We start from the raw sequence: 21,790 nt of genomic DNA on the forward strand, positions 1-21,790 counted from the left end.
AACTTGGTGGCAGCCCCTGCTGGGCGGAGGGACCTCTGCACCTCTGAAAAACCCACTACCCCCGCGTCATCTCTGGATGTTGCATCTCAAAGTCTGCGTGTTGAGATCTGCCTAGCTTGAGGGTTTGGGGAAGCCAGTGGAAGGGGAACATCCCACATATGTGGTGTGTGTTTCAGGGGGAAGAGTGACAGAGAGCAAGATGACACAGACAGATGGACGGAGGGGTGGGTGGGCAGGGGAGGGGTTTGGAGTGAAGACTCCGAGACCTCATCGTGGAGTCTGGGCGAGAGAACATCCAGGCCCTGCCCAGTCGTCCAGAAGGTGCATTGTCACCTGATCCCCCAAGGCGACTTGAGCAATTTCAGCTTGGAGCCCAGCCCAAGCAAGACACAGTCCCGGGGACCCTGCCTGCCCGCTCCCTTCTGTTTTCCCAGGCCTGCCAGATGCCACACAGGCTCCTTTTCGATGCCAGTCCCCGCAATGTGGGTTCCCCAGCCAGGCCAGGACCCTCGAAGGGAAACTTGCGCCATCAGGGGGTCCTGGGCTGGTGCCACAGCCTGGGCGGATGGAGCAGCTGCCCCCCCCCCCGCCCCCATGGTCCTCACACAGGCCTGGCCACCTCCAGGCTCCCAGCCAGGTGCTGCCACTTGCTCAGGTGTGAGGGAGGGTGAGCGACACAGAGACCTCCGCACCCCCAGATTTCCTCCTTTCTTTCATCAGAGCCGCAGACCTTTTCCAAACGTCTTATTAGCCAACATCTGAATAGCCCCCTTGGCTGCCGGGCTTTATGGTCGTTTTTATTAGCTCTGCCTCACGACTCCGCAGAGGCAGGGTGAGTTTCCTGCAGAGACGGCCCCAGCACGGGCGGGGGGCCTGACCCTGAACTTGGAGAGCGGGCAGGTGTTGGAGGGAGGGCGGGCACCGGCAGCCAATCTGGGCAGATGCCCCCCAGTCAGACTTCCTTACCTCCCGTCTGAGAGCTCTCCAGCGGGGAAGACAGAGAGAAGGGCCTGCCAGGCACTGGGCTAATAAGATTGCAGGAGGTATGTTTAACCTACTTGCAAGAAGGAACTATTTCCCGTGAACTATTTCCCAGCCCCTTAGAAGCTTGGTTTCCATGCAAACAATGGTTATACAAATGAAAAGCCTCTCTCATCTCTTCATTAAAGCGGGGCCTCAAAGGACCAATCGCTACCTGAATCTACTCCATTAGCCCAGAATGAGGCACTGTGTATATAAATGAAGATGTTTGAATTACAAAATGCTTTTTAAAGAGGGTCGATTATGAAAGTTTGGTCCTGACAAGCCTGAGTCGATGGCTGGATTTTGGCAAGAGATGTGAAACCACACAGCCCTCCCTCTTTCCCTCGCTCCCTGCCTCTCTCCCCACTTCTTTCTCTCCCTCTCTCCTTTCTTTCTTCCTCCCTCCCCTCTGGACCTGGGCAGAGTCAGGCTGATCTTATACCATCCCAACTTTGGACTGGATTCTGCAGTGGCTGGTAGCCATGGGAAGGTTTCGAGTTGGGAAAGACCAGCCCAGCCCCTGACTGTGAGACAGTCACACTGAGTCAGGGTCAGAAGGAGCCCCTGGAGAGCCCTGGACAGGGAGCCAGTGTGATAAAGGAAACAAAAGCAGATAGGGGAGGGATGGGGAGGATACGTCACCTGCCCCGTAGCCTCATCAGAGAACAGAAATCAAGAGCCAGAGGCATCCCACCCTCCCCAATACACACACACACACACACACACACACACACACACATGCACACACATGCACACACACACATGCACACCCGCATGCATGCACACACACACACGCAACACACACAACACACACGTCACTCTCTCTCCTCTTACAGAGAAATTGAGAAGCCATGGTAGTGTCTCCCGCCTTCCCTGGCCTCTGTACCCACATCTCACTCTGGATTCCAAGCATACTTGCTTTTGGGGGGTTTGCAGCTCACTGCCTGTTGAGGACAGCACTTTAGGAAGTAGGAAGCGGGGTGGGGGGCAGGTGATGTGGAATGAGATGCTTTTACAGGAAGTCACCCTGGGCCATGTTGAAAAAACAGAGGGAATAAAAAACCCGGAGAAGGCAAGAGCCCAGACAATCACCATGGAGAGCATCGGGCTTTGTCTCTGGAGAAGGGCCTTATCCCCAGGGGCTGTCCCCCTCTCTCCTGACCCCTGAGGATTGAAAGCTCCTCTCCAGACAAAAGCTCATCTCCAAGCTCATTGCCCACATGCTCTCTCTGTGAGAGCCTGACTGAGAGCCACCCAGCTGAGTACCCCTTCCGGCTGCTCCAGGCCCTCCAAAGGAGCTGGCGAGGGGAACCGGCAAGTGAGGGGCCAAATAATGATGCGGGGAAAAGCGCAAACCCAGACCACAGGCATTATAGGGTTCAGTTTGTATGAAACCCTCAGAACACCCATCTACAGTGACAGAAAGCCTCGTGGCAGGGTGTGTGTGTGTGTGTCTGTGTCTGTGTCTGTGTGTCTATGTGTGTGTCTGTGTCTGTGTGTGTCTGTGTGTGTGTGTATCCCTCCGAAGGGGACCAGAGAGCTTTGGGGGTGAGAACTAGGTTCAGTGTCGTGATTGCGCTGGTGTGTGCACGCATCGAACCCCATCAAATGTGTAGACGTTAAACATGCCGAGTTTATTAGCCATCAATTATAGCTCAATAAAGCTATAAACAAAATCTGTTGTTAAGAGGCCAGGGTCCCTGGAGCCCTGCGGTGGCAGGAAATGCTAACCTGACACGTGGCATCACTCCTAAGATGCTCAGGAGGAGACTGGCCTTTGCGATGATGGCCTGGATGCCGGAGCGATTTCCTGAACGTCCAGCTGATGTCCTAGAAGGAGAAGGCATTGATGGAAGCACCCTATAAAAGATGCTTATTATGTCACCCTCCAAACGCAACGCTCTGCCTCCTTTCCTGCTCCACAGCCAACCCCCTCCAGCGCTGGGGACCTTGCAGGCCCTTCATCCTTTGTTTCAGGATTGTAATCAGTGAGGGGTGGAGGGAAGGGGTCTGGCAAGCACCTCAAAAACATCACGTTTGGAATCTGAACGCATTTGCTTGAGATCTTTGAGACTTCAGTTCTCTGGTGAAAAGCCCCAACAAGACAGGAAAAGGAACCCAAAGTCCCCCTGCTTCCTCTCTGCCCTGCCCTTTTCTTCCCCCAAGAACAAGGGGTCTTGGTTCGGTGAGGAGCTGGGTCCCTTCCCCAAGGAAAGACAGTGCTAGGAGGAAAAAGCAAGATGCTATGAAGCCGCCACAGTGATGCATGGAGCGTGGGGGCTGGGAGCACACTTCACCCCCGTCATCAGAATTAAGGGGCCCCGTGGAAGCTGGAAGTCGGGGCTTTCGGAAATGACAAGGCCATCCTGTTTCTCCCAGCAGGCAGGAAGCAGATGGCTCTCATTACCTGGGGAGGTGGCGAGACTCAGAATAGAAACCCGCTCAGTGTCGGAGATGCGGTTCCAGGACCCGAGAGCTCCAATTAATGCGCTGGGAGAGGAAGCTCTGGGGAGCCGGGTGGGAGGAGAGGGGTCCAAAGATTATTCCCCATGCTCACACCCACCATGGCACCCAGGTCGCTCACTCTCTGCAACCCCAGACGTGCGCTGATGTCTCAACCTCCTCATCTCTACAAAGGGTCCAGGAAAAACATCACTACTACCCACTAGAGTCCAGCCCCTCTGCCAGCTGCTGTGCCATCCAGCTAAGGTCAGAGGCTTAGCCGGATGCCTCTCTCCATGAATCAAGAAATACCTCCCCACTGATAGGAGCTCCTCATTGCCTAATGTCCATGGGTCAGATGGAGAAACTGAAGCTCCAAGAGCCCAAAGGAGCTTGTTCAGTCTCAGCCCGCCAAGCAGGTTCAGGGCCCAGGACACGGAGCTCCAGGCACTGCTGCTTTCTCCCGGATCCGTTCATAGTGGTGATTCCCCACGCACATACCGGAGGCCAGACTGGACAGAGCTGGGTTTTCCCAGCAAAAAGGTGCCTTGGTGGCAGGATAGGGGCAGGGAGGTACCCCTGGGCAGAGCAGCCCAGGGGAGACGGAGATGAGTCTGTCTGCTGAGGGGACTGCAGTCAGGGCTGCCTGTCTGACTCGGCGGCCCCTGATGCAGGGCTTCTGGGAGTTTCTGTCCAGGGTGTCAGGCCATGGGCCCAGCTGAGTTCCTGAATTGGGTCATCTCAAGCCTCAGGGAGGCAGAAGTAAGAACTCCAGAGGGGTGTCTGACTTTCACAGGGACTTAGTACTAGTTTGTGGTCGACAATGTGGGAGTCCTCTACCCGTCAGCTGGCCTTCAATGCCTCTCTTAGCTACCAGGCCAGATGGGGGCGAAGGGGGGGGGGCGTGCTTTGAAAGATGACCAGCAGTTTCCAGGTGGCCAAGTAAAGGCAGAGTGTTTTAAGTATAGGGAAAAGCCTGGACAAAGGTGCAAAGGCCTCTCTGTCTATTGCCTCCCCCACCCCAGAGTCCAGTGCAGGGTATGGTACTCTCCCTGTCGGCCTAGAGACCGGTGCTGACCCTGCAACCCAGAGGTCCCAGTGACCTGCCACCGCGGGCCCTGCCGAGGCCCCAAGGTCCGGGCCTTGCAGGGCTGAGCCTGGCAGAGGCTCCCACACAGCCGTCCACCACGCTCCCACCCTCCCTGTGGCCGGCGTTCTAAAAGCACCATTACCATCCCTTCAGAGCCGCTGTCAGTGTTGGTAAACTCCAGCCGCTTAACTGCATTATTCTCGTCCCGCCAGAAACCTTTGCAGTTATTAATAGTTTATTGATCGCGGCGCATTGCTGATGAGAGGAGGTCCCCTCACCCGCCTCCCCAGGGACCCGGCTATCTGCAGAGGGCCTTCTATCCAGCATGCAAATCAATGCCACTCCAGTCTGGGGAGAGGGGTCTCCAGGCCACTTAATCCACTTTAGCGAGATGCCTCTGCCGGCACGCGCGCAGGCGAGGCGCTGAGAAGGGAGCAGTGGGTCCAAATCAAAGCTGCAACCTGGAAGTTCTTGCATCTGCGGAGGAGAACAGGAATCTGCCTAGGTGGGGGTTGGGGGGAGGAGGCTGCACCTGGGGTCCAGCAGAGAGGGAACTGGGCTTCTCCGTGCTCTCCCGCCCACTGTCCTGTGCCGGAGGCATGAGCTGGACAACTGCCACGAAGCAAACTCAGAGCAAGGCCCAGCCAGAAAAAGCAGACCCTGCCTGGCCTGGCCAGGGGGGGGACGTTGCAGAGGGCCAAGTCCACTCATCCACCTCCAATGACTAATCAGTGAGCTAAGGCTGTGTAACTAGCTGTCCCAAATCTGGAGGCTTTATTTAAATTTTTTTTTATTTTATAAGGTGGTTCACAATATTTGATTACAGTTAATATTCAAATAGGGCTGGAGCAATTTGAAAAACCTACCACTGCAGGTAGGGCATTTGCCTTGCACGTGGCCAACCTGGGTTTGATTCCTCCATTCCTCTTGGAGAGCCCGGCAAGCTACCAAGAGTATCCCGCCTGCATGGCAAGCTCCCCGTGATGTATTCGATATGCCAAAAACAGTAACAACAAGTTTCACAATGGAGGTGTTACAGGTGCCCACTTGAGCAAATTGATGAACAATGGGAGGACAGTGCTACAGTGCTAATATTCAAATAGCAATCCCACCACCATTACACCTTCCCACCACCAAATTTGGGATGTTTCCAGCCCAAGCCCCAATCCCTGTCCCAAAACACAACCAAAATAATATATAGCACAGCGGTAGGGCATCTGCCTTACAAGCGGCCAACATGGTCAACCTGAGTTCGATTCCTCCGCCCCTCTCGAAAAGCCTGGCAAGCTACCAAGAGTATCTCGCCCGCACGGCAGAGCCTGGCAAGCTACCTGTGACGTATTCGATATGCCGAACACAGTAACAAGTCTCATGATGGAGACGTTACTGGGCCCGCTCGAGCAAATCAATGAACAACGGGAGGACCATATTGTCTGTTATGGAAAATGTCTTATGATGTGTCTGTGTTGCACGGCCACGAATGCGGCCACGCGGTCCAGGAATAAGTTCACTCATACGTGAGGCTTGGCCCGAGCATGTGGGGAGTGGCCTTGAGCATGGTGGCGGTTGGGTTCTGAAGGTTTTCGGCTGCCAGGGCTGGGTCCCTTGGAGCAGGGACGGCTCTCACCCGTCCCTCCTCTGGGGCGCCTGGAGTACAGCCTGACGCAGAGTCCAGTGGCCTGGCTATTGCAGGCATCATGTTGCTCCCTTCCTGGAGAAAAAGCCATGCAATCTGGATGGTGGCTGATGAGGAGATTATCTGGTGCTGGCAGGAGGTGGCTTATGGACATGACCCCTGGATTGCTGGGGACTGGGGGAAACAGGAGAGGATCTCTGCTCCCAGTCCCATTGAGCCCAGAGTCCAAGGTCACAAAGTTGTGCATTACCTGGGTTTTGTCGGACTTCACTCATGCATGAGGCTCAGCCCGAGCGTGTGGGGGAATGGCCTGGAGCATGGTGGTGGTTGGGTTCTGGAGGTTTTCAGCTGCTGGGGCTGGGTCCCTTGGGGTGGGGAGGGTCCTCACCTGCCCACTTCTGGGCACGCCAGTGAAACAGCCTGGCTCAGAGCCTGGGGCTTCTCTACCCATCAGCTGGTCTTCAAGGCCTCTCTTACCAACCAGGCTAGATGGGGGCAGGGGAGGGGCAGGGGGTTTGAAAGATGACCAGCAGTTCCCAGGTGACCAAGTAAAGGCAGAGTGTTTTAAGTAGAGGGAAAAACCTGGACAAAGGCGCAGAGGCTTTAGAGTAACAACCCATATGTTGTCCAAGGGCTGGCTGGGGTCCCTCCAGCCAGGAGTATTTGGCTGGAAGGACTGGGTCAGCTGGGGTCTCTCTCCAAGAGCCTTCAACCTCCCTCAGAGTCTTGTTCTCAGGCAAGAGATCCTGCAGGGGGCCAGACTTGGAACTGGCAGGATGCTCCCTTCACCACATATTTGCCAAAGCAAGTCACAGGGGCAAGAATGAAGAACAAGGCTCCACCCGACCTGGGAGCAGCCACACAGCCCAACACCTGAGGCAAGGAGGGAGGGTGGAAGTGACTGGCCAGAGCCACTGAGGCACTTGTGCTGCTGCACCCACCTAGCTCGGGTGACAGGGTATAGAGGTAAATGGCAATATCCCACAGGGTGTGGAGGTCTGGGGCTACAAGCAAAAACCCTGAATTTAAAAAGCACACGGAGCCAAGTGTGCTCCTAGCTGGCTCCTGGCACAGAAACAGGACGTTCATGGGAAGCCTGTATAGTCAGTCTGTGGCTAGGCTCTGGGGGATGGGTGGGTGTTGTTTCTTCCCCAACCATTATCCCGTGACCCTAAAGGCCGCTAGCAAACAGAAAACAGTGTAAGCTTTCTCCATTCTCTGCACAACACCGCTGTGAAGCCAAAACGCTTCCCAAATGCAGAGGCTGGTGTTTTTTTTTTTTTTTTTTAAAGAAGTTGGCCTGTGAGAGAGCTGGGAAGAACCCTAGTTGTAGCTGGAGGGGTTGAGGTGGTGGACAAGGGGAATTTGGGAAGGGGCTGGAGATGTGGCAGAAACCAGGTGTGTGTGGGGGGTTGTGTGGGTCAAGGGGAGGGGTTGTCTGGTTTGGATCTTAAGAGCAGGAAGAAGCCTTTGAAGGGCTGTAGGTAGGGACAGTATGGTTCATCTTCAGCATGAGGAAAGAGCTGTCTAGAGAATGTACCGGGTACAGAACCCCAGGTGACTCTACCTGTCTTCCAGGTGGGAACAGACAGAAGCAGTAGAGAGGGATGGATTCGGTTCGGAGGTAGAGCACATTGAACTCAGTCACTGGCTGTGGTGGGGACTCTAGGATGGAGGCATTGACACCAGAGAGGTCATAAACATGCCTAGCATGCAGCCACCCCAACTGGACTCCTGACACTGGATGGTTCCTTAGACACCACTAGGAGTTGCCTTGAAGGCTCCTGCGTCTTTCCAGGGTGGCCCATGAAGTCACCGGCATGGCACAGCCCAAGGAGCACAGCACCTCTGGCCCTTGCAGTAACCTACCAGCCCAGTTGGCCAAGTATCCCAGGAGGGTCCCCTAAACTCTGCTTTGGGAATCACCCCTCAATGGGGACCATCCAGAATGGCAGTCACATGTGATTTGGACCCAGGCTAGAGGAAATCAATGGAGGGCAAGAGGGACGAAATTCCTGAAGACAGGAGGCTGCCGGTTTCCTAAGGCATCAGCCCAGCTATTCCCCGGCTGCCTGGCCCGCACCAGATTCTACACCACCTGCAGTTTGTCAGCTCCACGTGCTGTTCCTGTCACCAGAGCGTGTCATCCTACACAGGACACCTGGGTCTCCATCACACACAGCATCTATGTGTCATCTCCGTACCCAGCCCTGTCGTCATTATCCTATGACATCACCTCGGCGGCTGCCGGCCCTGCATGTCCCCCCACCCACACCCCCACACCCCCAAGCCACTTTCCCTGGGAGCTGTCACCTGAGCATGCCACCTGCACGCCTGTCGCCTGCACACATCACGGAAGCAGGTGTCTTCTGGAGCTGACCTCCACGCGTGTCACCTGAGTGTGCCTCACTGGCGACTGTCACTCAGCAGCAGAGGCCATTTTGTTTTCAGTCTTGTCAGTTGCAAACAGACACTCAGCTCCCCGGAGGGGAGGGGGTCCCTGCTGTTTCCTCTGTCACCGAGAGAGCCTCCCAGCAAGTCTTCCTGATGAAAAGTCCCCCACCCCTTCCCCAAGTCCCTCTGTGACAGTCAGTAGACCAGATGTCAACCCCCTTGTGTTGGATGCAAATGAAAGTTTGTTTATGCAAATATGTGCTGGGTGGCAGAAGACAGGAGAAGAGGTCCCAGTGAGACCCCAGTGTGGGAATGGACTGGGAACCCAGGTGTGTTGGGGGGAGGAAGAGAGAACATGTAATGGGAGATGGTGAGTCATAAGGAAAAAGGGAGCTGGAAGCTCAGGCGTAAATGGGCCCTCCCACCCCCCAACAGCTGAGGGGAGCAGAATAAAGCTGAGGTTAGCTTGCTCAGCAGGAGCAGATGGGAGAGAAGGGCTGAGCAGTGGGAGGAAGCAGGATAAAGAGCCTGTTGGGACCCGTGGGGCCTCCCCTCTTGGGCCTGTGCTCCTGACCACCACCCTGAGGTCTCCCTGCTCTCCCAGCAGCTCTGAGCTCAGACTGGGGTGAAGGACACCTTATACACACACACACACACATGCCTGGGTCTCCCTGCTCTCCCTGCAGCTCTGAGCTCAGACTGGGGTGTAGGACACCTTATACACACACACACACACACACACACACACACACACACACACATGCCTGGGTCTCCCTGCTCTCCCTGCAGCTCTGAGCTCAGACTGGGGTGTAGGACACCTTATACACACACACACACACACACACACACACACACACACACACGCCTGGGTCTCCCTGCTCTCCCTGCAGCTCTGAGCTCAGACTGGGGTGTAGGACACCTTATACACACACACACACACACACACACACACACACACACACATGCCTGGGTCTCCCTGCTCTCCCTGCAGCTCTGAGCTCAGACTGGGGTGAAGGACACCTTATACACACACACACACACACACACACACACACACACACACACACACACGCCTGGGTCTCCCTAATCTCCCTGCAGCTCTGAGCTCAGACTGGGGTGTAGGATACCTTGTACACACACACACACACACACACACACACACACACACACACACACACACACACGCCTGGGTCTCCCTGCTCTCCCTGCAGCTCTGAGCTCTGACTGGGGTGTAGGACACCTTGAACACACACACACACACACACACACACGCGCGCACACACACAGACACACACGCACACACCTGCCTGGCCTGCTGCTGTGCTCTGAGCTCCCCTTTGACCCAGACAGAGACCTCAGGGCTTCTGGAGGCTGAGCAGAGCATCGTCCCCTCTGGCTGCAGGATTAGGGCAGAGAAGGCCAGCGCTTGCTTGCTTGGGGGATTACCGGGATTGCTTGGGCCACACAGGGCAGCCTCCAGGTCAAAGCTCCTCCTGCTGCAGTGTCCCAGACTCAGGAGTCCCTCCCTGAGGGCTGCAGTGGCAGGATGAAGGCTCCCAGGTGTAGGCCCCTGCATTGAAAGGCTCTTCCCACAGCCTGTGAACAGCCATGCTGGTTTGGAGAAGGAGCAGCCCTGTGTCCCCAAGACACGGCCAGGACTAAACTTGGCGCCCTGACACCCAGCGGGGGCTTATCTGGAGGAAAGGGAGGCAAGAGTTTCCATGGAAGGAGAAAGCAACAGGCAGAGTCTCTAAGCCCCCTGTCATCCCATCCCCCTCCTAGAAGGATCTAGAAGAGGAATTATCAAACCACAACCCAGGCACCAGGCCCCACCTATTTTATTTTATTTATTTATATTTTATGGAAACACTGTGATAGCACAGCGGGTAGGGTGTTTGCCTTGCACACAGCCAACATGGCCGACCCGAGTTCGATTCCTCCGCCCCTCTCGGAGAGCCCGGCAAGCTACTGAGAGTATCTCGCCCGCACGGCAAAGCCTGGCAAGCTCCCCGTGACGTATTCGATATGCCAAACACAGTAACAACCAAATCTCACAATGGAGACGTTACTGGGCCCGCTTGAGCAAATTGATGAACAACGGGAGGACAGTGAATAATACAGTTGCTTCTGGCATTCCATATTCATATTCCAGCACCCATCCCACGACCAGTGTGGCCTTCTCTCTACCCCATTGCTCCCAGTTTCCCACCCACCCTCCAAGTCTGCCCTCTGGGCAGGCACTCGGTTATTTCATATTGCTTGTTACAACAAAATGGCTAATGGAATTATTGAAGAACTGCTTCCGTAAAAGAAAACTTGTAAAAATTCTTACCGCTCATCATGGGGGAAGTCCTTTTCTGAGGGCTTACTGAGCTGTTCATTGCTAGTTGAGCCTTCTGTGTTACTGCTTTTGTTTATTGAGCTCAGTGGGCTTCTGTGTTCCTTTCCCATCTAATTTTCTGTCTCCTACTGGGCTGTCGGTATTGTGGAATTGGGAGGCGTCGTGCAGCCGCGTATGTGGCCAGGCGCTCCAGGAATTCCCAGGACCTATAAAACTGGGCCAACAAGTCTCAGTGGCTTGGCTTGAGACTTGCCTTGCACACAGCCAACATAGAAGCTGTAGAGCTGGGCTGTTGTTGGGCTGTGTCTGGGGGAGGTGGCTGTCGGGGTTTCTGAGCGTTGGGGAGTAGGAGTCTGCCCACCCACTTGGAGAAGAACTCAGAGTTCTCACCTGAAAAATCAAGTACCTGAAATTTTTCAGCTGGGCATGTCTCAGAGATTACTCGTGGAGCAGTGAAATTGGATCATTTACGTGGTTTGCATGGTGGCAGCTGTGGGGTGTGGGCGCTTCTGTAGGGTGAGGACTCGCCCCCACCCCCATTTTTTAAAAGGCAGTTGACTTTAAATGGTTGTCCATTAACATTTCAAATGAGAAAAAAATGTTTCGTGGTCTATAAAGATTATCTGAAATTTCCATCTCAATGATTATAAATAAAGTTTTATTGGCCCACAGCTGCACTGATGTGTTTATACACTTGGGTTCTACGACATGGACTTGAGTAGTTATGGCAGAGACAGGGAGAGTGGCAGAACTGACATATTTGCTTTCTCATGGAACACTCCAGAAGGTTTGAGGGTCCAGTCCCATCCTGACGGGACCACCCAGTCATCTCCTTCCTGACTTCCCAATCAGCTCTGGGATAAGCTCCTGGTGGGTAATGCCAGCTCCTGCCTCCTGCCGCTGGGACCCATGGCTCCATGGAGACAAGAATTTTACTCGAGCCCCAGGACTGAGCCTAGGAGACAGCACACAGGATGAGGCATTAAAATTCCCATCTAGACTCTTAGGAGTCCGGTTGGGAGGTAGCCACATGCCCTCTGGGGCCTCAGCTTCCATGCTGATGGAACAGGAGGACAGGAGTCTCTGCGGTGGGCAGCCGAGAGACACGGGGGAGGGGAGACACTAGGGAAGAAGCAGGTCCCACCTAGTTCTGGTTTGGGAAAGCTCTCGTGGAAACACTCATCTGGACACACCCAGAGCGCCCCATTCTTCTGCCCCGTGCATTGCCCTCTGTCCACTCTCTCTGCACCTACAGTCACATGGGCATCTTCCACGCCACACCTAGCTTGCCATGTTCCAGATCAGTAGCCTCTTCTCCTAACTCTCCTGCCCATATCACCAGGGTGGGGGATGCCTAAGGGAGACAGGAAGCTCCCCACTTGCGTTGTGCAGGGCTCCTTCTGAGGGCTCTGCTATGGCCCTTTGACCTGTGTATTTGGGGGGAAAGCTGAGGACAGCTTTTGGGCCACAGCCAGCAGTTCTCAGGGGTCAGTCCTGGGGGTGCTCTGTGGACCATATGCAGTGCCAGGGATCAAACTGGCATCAACCAGTGTAAGACCAGCCAGCCTTCCCTGTTGTCATATCTCTCTCCCTGCCAGTCAGTATATTCTTTAATAAATTCTTGCTTGGCCCTTGTCTAAACATTTTGCTGTTTGGTAAATTTTTTTCTAGCCCACCACTCAAGCCCTTTGGGACCAGTTGAAGGAACCCCTTCAATTTGAAGCAGTTTGCAGCTGGGAACAGCCAGGCACCTCTCTTAGCCCCCCACCCCCACCCCATTACCTCAGAGCATTTCCCAGAGAACCACACCTTACGCACAGAAGCCCAAAGTAGCACACTTCAGTCTCCTGAAGTGTGGGCCTGGTGGCATACGCAGACTGCATTCTGCAAGGTCATGGTGAGGGCCTGCCTCAGTCCAGGCATGTTGGTTCACTGGGCAGGGGCTGAACCAGTGGGTCTGTGTTCGTGTCTATGGTGGGTGAGGGGGCGTTGGTTTCCCAGCCCTGATGACAGGCGCTCATCTGCTCCTCTGCTTCTTCTCAGGCTCCCCGAGGTGCGGATCTCAGACAATGGCCCCTACGAGTGCCACGTGGGCATCTATGACCGTGCCACCAGGGAGAAGGTGGTCCTGGCATCAGGCAACATCTTCCTCAATGTGATGGGTGAGTGCGGGACCCCGGCCCAGCCATGCAGTGGAGGGGTGTGGGTGTGTGTATATATCGGTATGTGCCTGAACAGGTAGACGTCTGTCTTTGTGTGCACACATGTGTGTCTAGATCTGCATTTGTGTGCACCTCTGTGTATGTCTGTGTGAGCGTGTATATACACATGCACACAGCCAGGAGAGCCGTTCTGGGGAGCACCCTCCCAGGTGCCTGTGATGCTGGCACCGACCCTCTTCCTTTCTGCTCTTTATCTCAAGGGTCCAGAGGCCAGTGAGGCTTGGAGGTGGCAAGGTGGCCTACTGCCAAGGGCCTCTTCTCAGGCCCTCTTTCTGCCCAGGCTCAGCCCTGCTCCTGGGCTGTGCTCTCTCCGCCTCTTCCTGGCTTGTGCTGGGTGAGTGTCCAGCATGTTGGCTGATGGAAGCAGCTTTGCAGCAGCAGCGAGGCGGCAACTTACCAAGGAGGACAGCAGGCTGGGACTCTGGGACTCAGTTTCTGATTCAGGGAGATGGGGATAAGTATGAAGTTATCAGTATGAAGATATCAGTATGAAGACAGCTGCATGGGCTCCTTCCCTGATACCATCCAGCAGTCTTCTTGGGAGCAGCACCCGGGGGGGAAGCAGCAGGGGTGGCACCAGCCCCCCACCCAAGGGAGGACCTACCCGGAGTAGCTCAGCAACACTGCCTGCCAGCCTTGGAATGAATGCTCTGACCCAGCCTCCGAGGCCCCCCTTGCAAAGGGAAATAGCAGGTGCAGAGTTTAGGAAGCGTGAGGAACTGGGGGTCAGGGCTCAGCATCCGGATCCATGTCTGCCTTTGCAACATGGGAATCAGAGCACTTGTGCCTGACTAGTGAGTGCCCAGCCTCAGTTTCCCCCGTTGTAAAGCAAGGCTAGTGCTCTGGGTGGTGCCTGAGGCTGGACTCAGCACCCACAGGCTGAGTGTCACACACCGCCTCAGGTTCTGGTGCAACTCAGTAGTCAGGATCTTAGGTGCTTGGCCTTGACTCTGAACTCCACCTCCTCTCGTTTTTTTCCTTTCACATACTGTTTGCCCGGAAAACAAAGTTCACCAAACTCGGGGTGATCAAAGCGAACAGAAAGGCCCTGTCGAAAGCAAAAAGCAGCGGTTCCAGAGGAAACTGCAAACCTCCCAAGGCCAGACCTCTGGAGAGACACTGATTCCTGTCTTGGCACATGGGGGTGGACTGGCTCTCAGTGCAGAGGGCAGGACAGGCTGGTGGTGAGGCCAGGTCAGCCTACCCTTTCACGAACCCTCACTTCTAGTTTCATCTTCTGGACTGCATGAGCAAGGCACCTTCTTCGTGCCTGGCCCTGCATGGTCACACGGGGGAGCTTGGAGAGGAGAACTCAGGGCACCGTCAAGGGGGTCCTGGTGTGATGAAGCCAGGTGGGCAGCCATGCCCACTTCCTTCCATACACGCATGCCCACTGACTACCTGCACACTTCCTATGTGCTAGGCAGTAACACACAGTACTGGACGTGTTCTCAAGGGGACAGTGGCTTTGTTCTTGGGGGCACCTCCAGGGTAACTCACATGCCCAAGATGAACAAGGCTGGGAAGGAAATCAAACCAGGCAATGGGCAAGAGACCCTATAGGGGGAACACCCCGAGAGGGCCCCTTGGAGTCTGACAGGCTCAGTACTTCCCCTGTAACAGTGTCTGTTACTGACTACTCTTAACTCACTGAGCTTGTAGGCTTGGACAAGGGGACTCCGAGAAGGCTGGTCCCTTGCCTAAGCTCACACAGCCCGGATCACACACTCCTTCCCTGAGCAGGACCCCTGAGTTCAGGCCAGTGCTCTAGCACTGCTGGGGACAGCATAGATGCCCCACAGAGGGGCTCTGAGACCTGTGGGCAATCAAGGACCCACAAATGCCTCCACCACCAGGATGTCCCCAGGTCCTCTCATGCAGAACACCTTGACTGAGCCACTGTCCTTCTGCAGCCTCAGTGTCCATGTGGTGCAGGAACTGGCTTCCCTGAGCTCTCTCCTAGCTCCAACACTTGTGAGTCTGCGAGGTCAGGAAACTGAGGCACAGAAGGACCTCGAGAAAGACCCAGGCAGGACTGACAGGATCCAGGCAGGACTGAGGATCCCACGGTGCAGCCAGCTGCATGCCTTTTCCTCTCTTGCACCTTCTGGGCGGCAGAGGGCTTTGTTCTTCTGGGTTCCTCTTGCCCCCTCTTGTGGATGGGGGTGACGGCTTCTGGGGTCCAACTTAGGGAGCGGGGAGATCACAGTGCACCCCCCCACACTTACCCCGTGGCCCTAGACTCAGGGGAAGACTCTGAGCCCTGGAAACTCAGGCAGAGTGGGACAGGTCATCCCCTGTCCTGGTCCAGACACCACAGGCGAAGAGTCGCCAATTACGGACACAGGGGATGGGGGTCACAAGCTTCCCTGAGCCTCCCTGTGCAAACCCCTCATCTACCTCCGCATTTCCTCCCCAGAACTCCATCTGTACCCCCCACTGTGGAGGATCTTGTGCCTGTTGCTCAGTGTAGTGTGCTGTGTGCACGAGCACACACACACACACACACACACACACACACACACACACACGCGCGCGCGCACACACACACACACACACACACACACTCAGCATAGGAATTACTGTCTCTCAGGCTGGCCATGCTCACAGAGGCCACTGGGGTTCAGAGGTGGGGATCTTCTCTATATCCACAGGGTTCAGCTGTGTCTGTCCCTGGGAACTGGGAGTCAGCCTGGGTCTGGGACAAAGGTGCCGGTGTGGGGCTGTAGGGAGTTTCTCATCTCCTTCATCCTTGCAGCTGCAGAGGAGGGAACTGCACCCCTACACTCGGGGAACGAGTGCCTTGGCCAAGGGAAGGAGGGTGGAATGAGGAAGCTTTCAGGGAACTTCCTGAGCTGGAATGAGGGCTGAGCTCAGGACCCTTCTGGAGGCCCCTGGAGGGCCCACAGGAACCTCCCGCGTTAAAAGTCTGACGTCCTTGCAAACAGGTTGGAGTATCAGGCATCTTCCTCCTGCTCCCCATCCCTCAACCTCCTTTAACGATCTTTCAAAGTGGGTTTCAGAAATGAAGATCGAACCATTGTGGTGTGTGCTAGGTGTTTTCTTGCAACAGCCCCCTCCCTACCCCCGCAAGCCCCCTCCGTCTGTGTTAGCATGGGGTTCTTCTGTGCCACAGGAACCCCAAGGCCCCAGGGCAGCCAGCCATAGACAAGGCAACCCCTGACCAGTTTGAGGTCAGGACAGTGGGGAGGGCGGGACTCACGCTCTGGGCACAGAGCAGCCCTGCACCCCCGTGTCGCCCCCCGCCCCCACGCCCCCATCCTGCACTCTGGCTCACTGTTTGCAGAGGCCTCTGGGTGGAGATCAAAATGCGAGCGCGGCTGTAATTTCACGCCTATAACCTTCTCGCTCGGTGCTGGAGAAAGGCATTTGGAAGCCCCGTGGGTGACTCCGATGGGGGGGAGCCACACAGTTATTAGAATGTTTTTATCCGAGCTGCAGATAAATTGTAAGCCAATTTGAAGGCTGCTTGCTGGGCCCCAGCCACGCATTCTACATGCTCATCGCGGGATCATGGAGGCCTTTCTTGGGGTGGTGGGGAGTGCAGCTTCTGCAAGGGATGATGTTGGGGGGAGGCGATGGTACGATCAGTTCAATGCGTGATCCTCAGACACCCCCAAAGATGCCGCCCGGAACCCAAAGATGTTGCTCTTCTTTCTGGCTCAGCCTGGAGACCCCAGGTCAGGCTCTGCACCCCTGCACCAAGCCACGAGGTCACTGAAATTCCCTGGATCCCTGGAGAACAATCAGGGCCCATAGGCATGGGCAGGGCCGATGCTACTTCTGGTGGCTCTGTGATTCCCAAGGAATAGAGAGGTCCCCTCTGATTAGGGGGCTCTGGAAGTTTCAGGCGCTTACCCATTGGAAGGGTCACGAAGCTACCAGAACTGTGGCTCCTAACCCCCACCCCGAGGCGGGGGGCGGGGGGCTGCCTGAATGCAGTGGTCAGCAGACCTTTCTGATTTGAAGGTCAGGCCTGAGCCCTGTAGACCTCTTGTCCCATGCAACCGATTCACGGGCCCCATCCACAGCCTCTCCCCAGTACAGGGCAGGTTCCAGGTGGGGAGATAAGGATGAAGAAGATGGTTTTTGTCCCATGAACTTGCCTTCTAGCGGGAGAGCTCATGGTACAGGTGTGGAAATGGAAGCTTGGTAGCAGGTCTGTGCTGAGGGCTGCCCATGACAAAGGATCTAAAGAGGGTGACTGAGCACAGCTGGAGCACCCGGGCCAGAGCGATGCTTCAAGAGACTTAGTACATGCTTTGCGTGTGGGAGGTCTGAGTTCGAACCCTGGTACTATTCAGTAGTGCTGCTAAGAATGACCTCCAAGCACTGAGCTGGGAGAACCCCCAAGCATCCTACAACCACAACCAAAGTACATAAATGTTGGATCTCTGCAATTTTGGAGGCTCCACGTCTGGAATCAAGATGCTTTCAGGCCTGCTCCCTCTGGAATTCCTAGGGAAGAATCAGGAAGAATCCCTCCTCACTTCTCCCAGCTTCAGTTCAGACACGTGCCTCTCCCACCTCTGCCTCGTCTTTACCCAGTGTCTGCCCTCAGTGTGGGTCTGTCACCAAATCCCTGGTCCTTCTGAGTTCAAGTTCCAGGCCTTGAATGCAGCCCCACACTCATGCTCCACCACCTCATCTAACATTGTCACCTATGCCAAGACCCTGCCCCCTCCATAGAGTTGCACTCACAGGTGGGGTGTTGGACTCCCACAGTTAAACCTACAATGGTCACTGCAGCAGGGCACAGCAGAGCAGGCTCTCTGGGCTGACTCTGAAGCTCGGGGAACCCCTGCTCCCTGATGCAAGGGTCACCGTTCAATGCACCCTTTTACTTGACAGGAAGACAGTTTCCACCCGACTTCTTCATCCACTCACTGGACACACACAACAGCTCTGCCTGGAGGTTGGGGGAATCTTTTCCCCTTGCAAGGATGCAGAAACAGAAGTTGCATCACTTGATGAGGCCACACAGTCAGCGACTGGCTGAGCAGGGGTGCACAGGTGCCCTGTACCCTACCCATCGCATCCTGGGAGAAGGCACTGAGTATTGGAAAGCACTCTGAGTGGGCTTTCTTCCGGGCTTTCTGTCCTTCTGCGGGAGATTTTCAGGGGAGGTTGTCCAATGAAAGTTAAATCTGCGAATCGACATGGAAAAAAAAAAGGCACCAGCTCATTCCATCTGCTTCCGGACCCGGGGCCCCAGCACTCCCGGGCTATACCCAGCGTCTCTCTCTCCTTTTTCATCTCCGGCATATTATCACTGCATTTTTATGAAGTGCCTCTGGTACTTTTCTCTGATTTTCAAAATGGTTTTATTGAGATAGAACTCACATCACATATAATTCACCCATTGAAGGTGCACAATTCAATGGTTTTGCGCACATTCACACAATTGGACAGCTAGCTCCCCATTCAATCTGCGAGCATTTTCATTATCTGCAAAAGAACCCCTGGGCCCATTAGGAATTAGCGCTCCCCTCCCGCCATTCCTCCCGGCTTCAGACGGTCTCCTCTCTGTCTCTGGGGCTTGGCAGGTCCTGAGCTTCTCTTGCAAATGGGATCCTGTGTGGTGTTATCTTTTGTGACCCACTTCTTTTACTACTCAATCCGATATTTTCAAGGTTCATCTACAGGGCAGCTTGTGTCAGAGCTTCCTTTTTTTTTTCCTCCTGAAGCATCATTTCATTATACTACATGGTACATCTTGTTCCCCTACTCACCCATCAGCATGCATTTGAGTTGTTTCCACTTTGGGGGCCATCAGGAATAATGCTCCTATGTGCAAGTTTTTGTGTGAACACAGTTTTAAAGCTCATGTTCATTTACTTGGCACATGTTGGCTTAGGACATATTGGCTGAAGTGGTTAGTCTGTGTTTAACCATTTGAGGGATTTCTAGTTGCTTTTCTCAAACAGCTGCGCCATTTTCCCAGCACCTGCCCCCCCCCACCACCTCCGCCAACCCTGCCCAACATAGGAGGACTCCGATGCCTCTGAGTCCTCACCTCCCTTTGCTTGCTGGCAGCCATCCTGGTGGGTGTGAAGCAGTATCTTCCTGTGGCCTGGGTTTGCATTTCTACCAGGACTTAGGATACGGAGCATCTGATCATCTATCTCTTGCCCGTGTGGAGATCTCCAATGGAGAATTCTCTTCAGACCCTTTGCTCATTTTAATGTGGTTGTCTTGTTATCATTGGGTTGCTAGCATCCTTTACTCCAGGACATGCCTACTGATACACTCAGTACATTCCGCTTCTAGTTTGGACATACCTCCTCCCATTTTCCAGGAGGTCTTTTCATTTTCCCGTGAAGAGTTCTTTGAAAGATGCCAGGCTTTCCTTTCTACTAATGTCTAGTTCTTGGCTCATTCTTTGCTCGTGATTGGGGTGTGCTATCAAGGAGACTTTGACTAGTCTCCTGTCACAGTTTACTCCTCTGTTTTTCCTCGAAGGGTTTAAACTCTTTCACTGAGGCTTAGGATAAAGCTAGTTTTGTCCCCAGGGTAGGGAGACACAGCATCAGCGTTTTTTCTGCCCGCCCCCTTCCCACCTGGAGATGCAGGTGACCCAGCAGCTTTTGCTCCCTCTGCACTGCATCCCTGTGGAGAGTCAGTTAACTGTGGGTGCACGTCTTGTGCCCACTCTGCCCATTAATCTCTGCATCTCTCCTCTTGCACATCTCTGCTGCTAAGCGCCATCTGGCCCCCAGTATTCCGGCTGTTTCTCCCCAGCTGGGTGACTTTGGGCAGTGAGCTGACAGAAGTCTTTCTTGTGGCCAATTTCTTGGAGTTTCCAATGAAGAGATCCCCTTTCCCAGGTGGGAGTGGGGGCTACTGGTGAGGACTCCCCAAGGGTAAAATGACTCTGGGTCTTCTGGGAAGTGATAGGGGCTGATCCAACTGCTAGGGGGCCCTGTGGGAATGAAAGCTCCTAGAATCTGAAGCTCCTTTCTCTAAAACTAGATGTTTGAACCTGACTCTCGGACACCCGGCCCAGTGCTTCTCTCTAGAAGCAGGAACAAATTTTCACGGCCCATCACCGGGGTGTCAGGGCCTCTCTAGAGCAGGGAGAGAATCTTGCCTCTGGTTCCCAGTGAGGTGGTGAGATCAGAGAGCTGAGGACAGATCTAACCCCCATCCAAGCCTACCCATGTTCCCGCAAGCCTGAGAAAATAAAAGAAGCTTCCTCTGCCTCCCTGCAGTCACTTCGGGGAAGGCCAGTCCCGTTTGCAGAATCCCCACTCAGAACATTTGGCGACATGCGTCCCTAACCTGGCCACCTGCTGGGTGGAACCTGCTCCTGTCTCACACCCAGAGCCACATCTTGGGCTTCAGCTAATGACAGGGCCAAGGAGAGGGTCAACCTAGCCGGCCAGGATCCCAGCCAGAGTCAGAAGTGTCCTGAGGGGGCAAGCGCAAACCCAACCCTCTCAGCCCAGCTTCTGCAGATCCCCAGGGACTGGGTCAGGGCCCTCTTGGGCCCCAGGTAGCCACCCCCAGCAGGCCCCACTCCAGGACCCCTCCCCTCCCACCCTCTCTCTGCAGGGGTGGCTGCCCTGCCCAAGGTGCTCCAGATGGCGCCGGGAGCAGCTGACCCGTCCCTGTAGAAGCAATGGGCCTCTTAAGTAGGTTGGTTGGAAATGAAGTTGACTTCCTTGGAGCCTGATAAGTGGTTCAGGGTATGGGCCTGGGATTCAGCTACATCTTAAACCTCATTCTTGCCCCGGCATGTAATAAAACCCAGCTAATGTTTATTAAGCATTTACTGTCCACCAGCCACTGCTCTGCTTTACATCTGTTAACACATTTAAATGTCTTAACGGCCCTCTTAGGTGGAATCAATGATCACCACTCCCACTTTACAAGCCTGAAAACAGAGGTTAAAAAACTGTGCCCAAGGGCACCGGTTGCAGTGTGTGACTGGAACAAGGATTCAGAGGAGACAGGAGCCAACCCACTGGGCCAGTCACGGGCAGCAGGCCAGGCTGTTTCCTCTCTTGGAGCCTCAGTTTTCCTTCTGGAGAACGGGGCCATAGTAGCAGGTGGAGGCCTGACCCCACGGGCTGCGTCCTCAGCTCCCACAAGGCTGCTCTTCCTTCTGCCCGCTCTGGGGCCTCAGAGGGTCATGCCGGCAGGAGTGACAGCAGCAGCCAGGCAGGGTCAACCCCAAGAACTCCCCCGCCCTGCCCCTGCTTAGGTGGCACTCTTATCCCCACTCCTCCCTGAGTGCTGGGAAGAGATCATGAGAGAGTAGAGCCAGCAGCCCTGACCATTGTGCCGCCCCGTCCTCAAACACACACACACACACACACACACACACACACACACACACACACACACACACATGCGCACACACACTCCGTCTGTTGTCACATCTCCAAGCCACACTTGCCCCATCTGAAAACTGGGGGGACTGAAGGACATCCTTTTTAGGGCTGCTGTCACTTGTTCTTTCTCATCCTGTTATTCATCGATTTGCTCGAGCGGGCACCAGTAACATCTCTACAGGGTTGCTATAAGCAGGAAAAAAAAAGACGGAGTTCAGGGGCCCTCAAGGCACTGCAGCATGGGCTTTGCATGGTGGGGGTCCATCCCTAGCACCACATGGTCCC

The 21,790-nt window shown here is 54.9% G+C and overlaps 1 protein-coding gene across 1 annotated transcript in view; it reads left to right on the forward strand.

Annotated features, from left to right (window-relative positions):
* Positions 1 to 21,790, forward strand: part of IGSF21 (immunoglobin superfamily member 21) — a 246,518-nt gene that overhangs the window by 193,193 nt on the left and 31,535 nt on the right. The window contains exon 4 of the mRNA XM_056123072.1: positions 12,970 to 13,088. Within this exon, the coding sequence (XP_055979047.1) occupies positions 12,970 to 13,088 (119 nt within the window). The remainder of the gene's footprint in view (positions 1 to 12,969; positions 13,089 to 21,790) is intronic.

This window comes from Sorex fumeus, unplaced genomic scaffold (assembly GCF_029834395.1).
Source record: "Sorex fumeus unplaced genomic scaffold, SorFum_2.1 ptg000047l, whole genome shotgun sequence".
Taxonomy (NCBI): Eukaryota; Metazoa; Chordata; class Mammalia; order Eulipotyphla; family Soricidae; genus Sorex; species Sorex fumeus.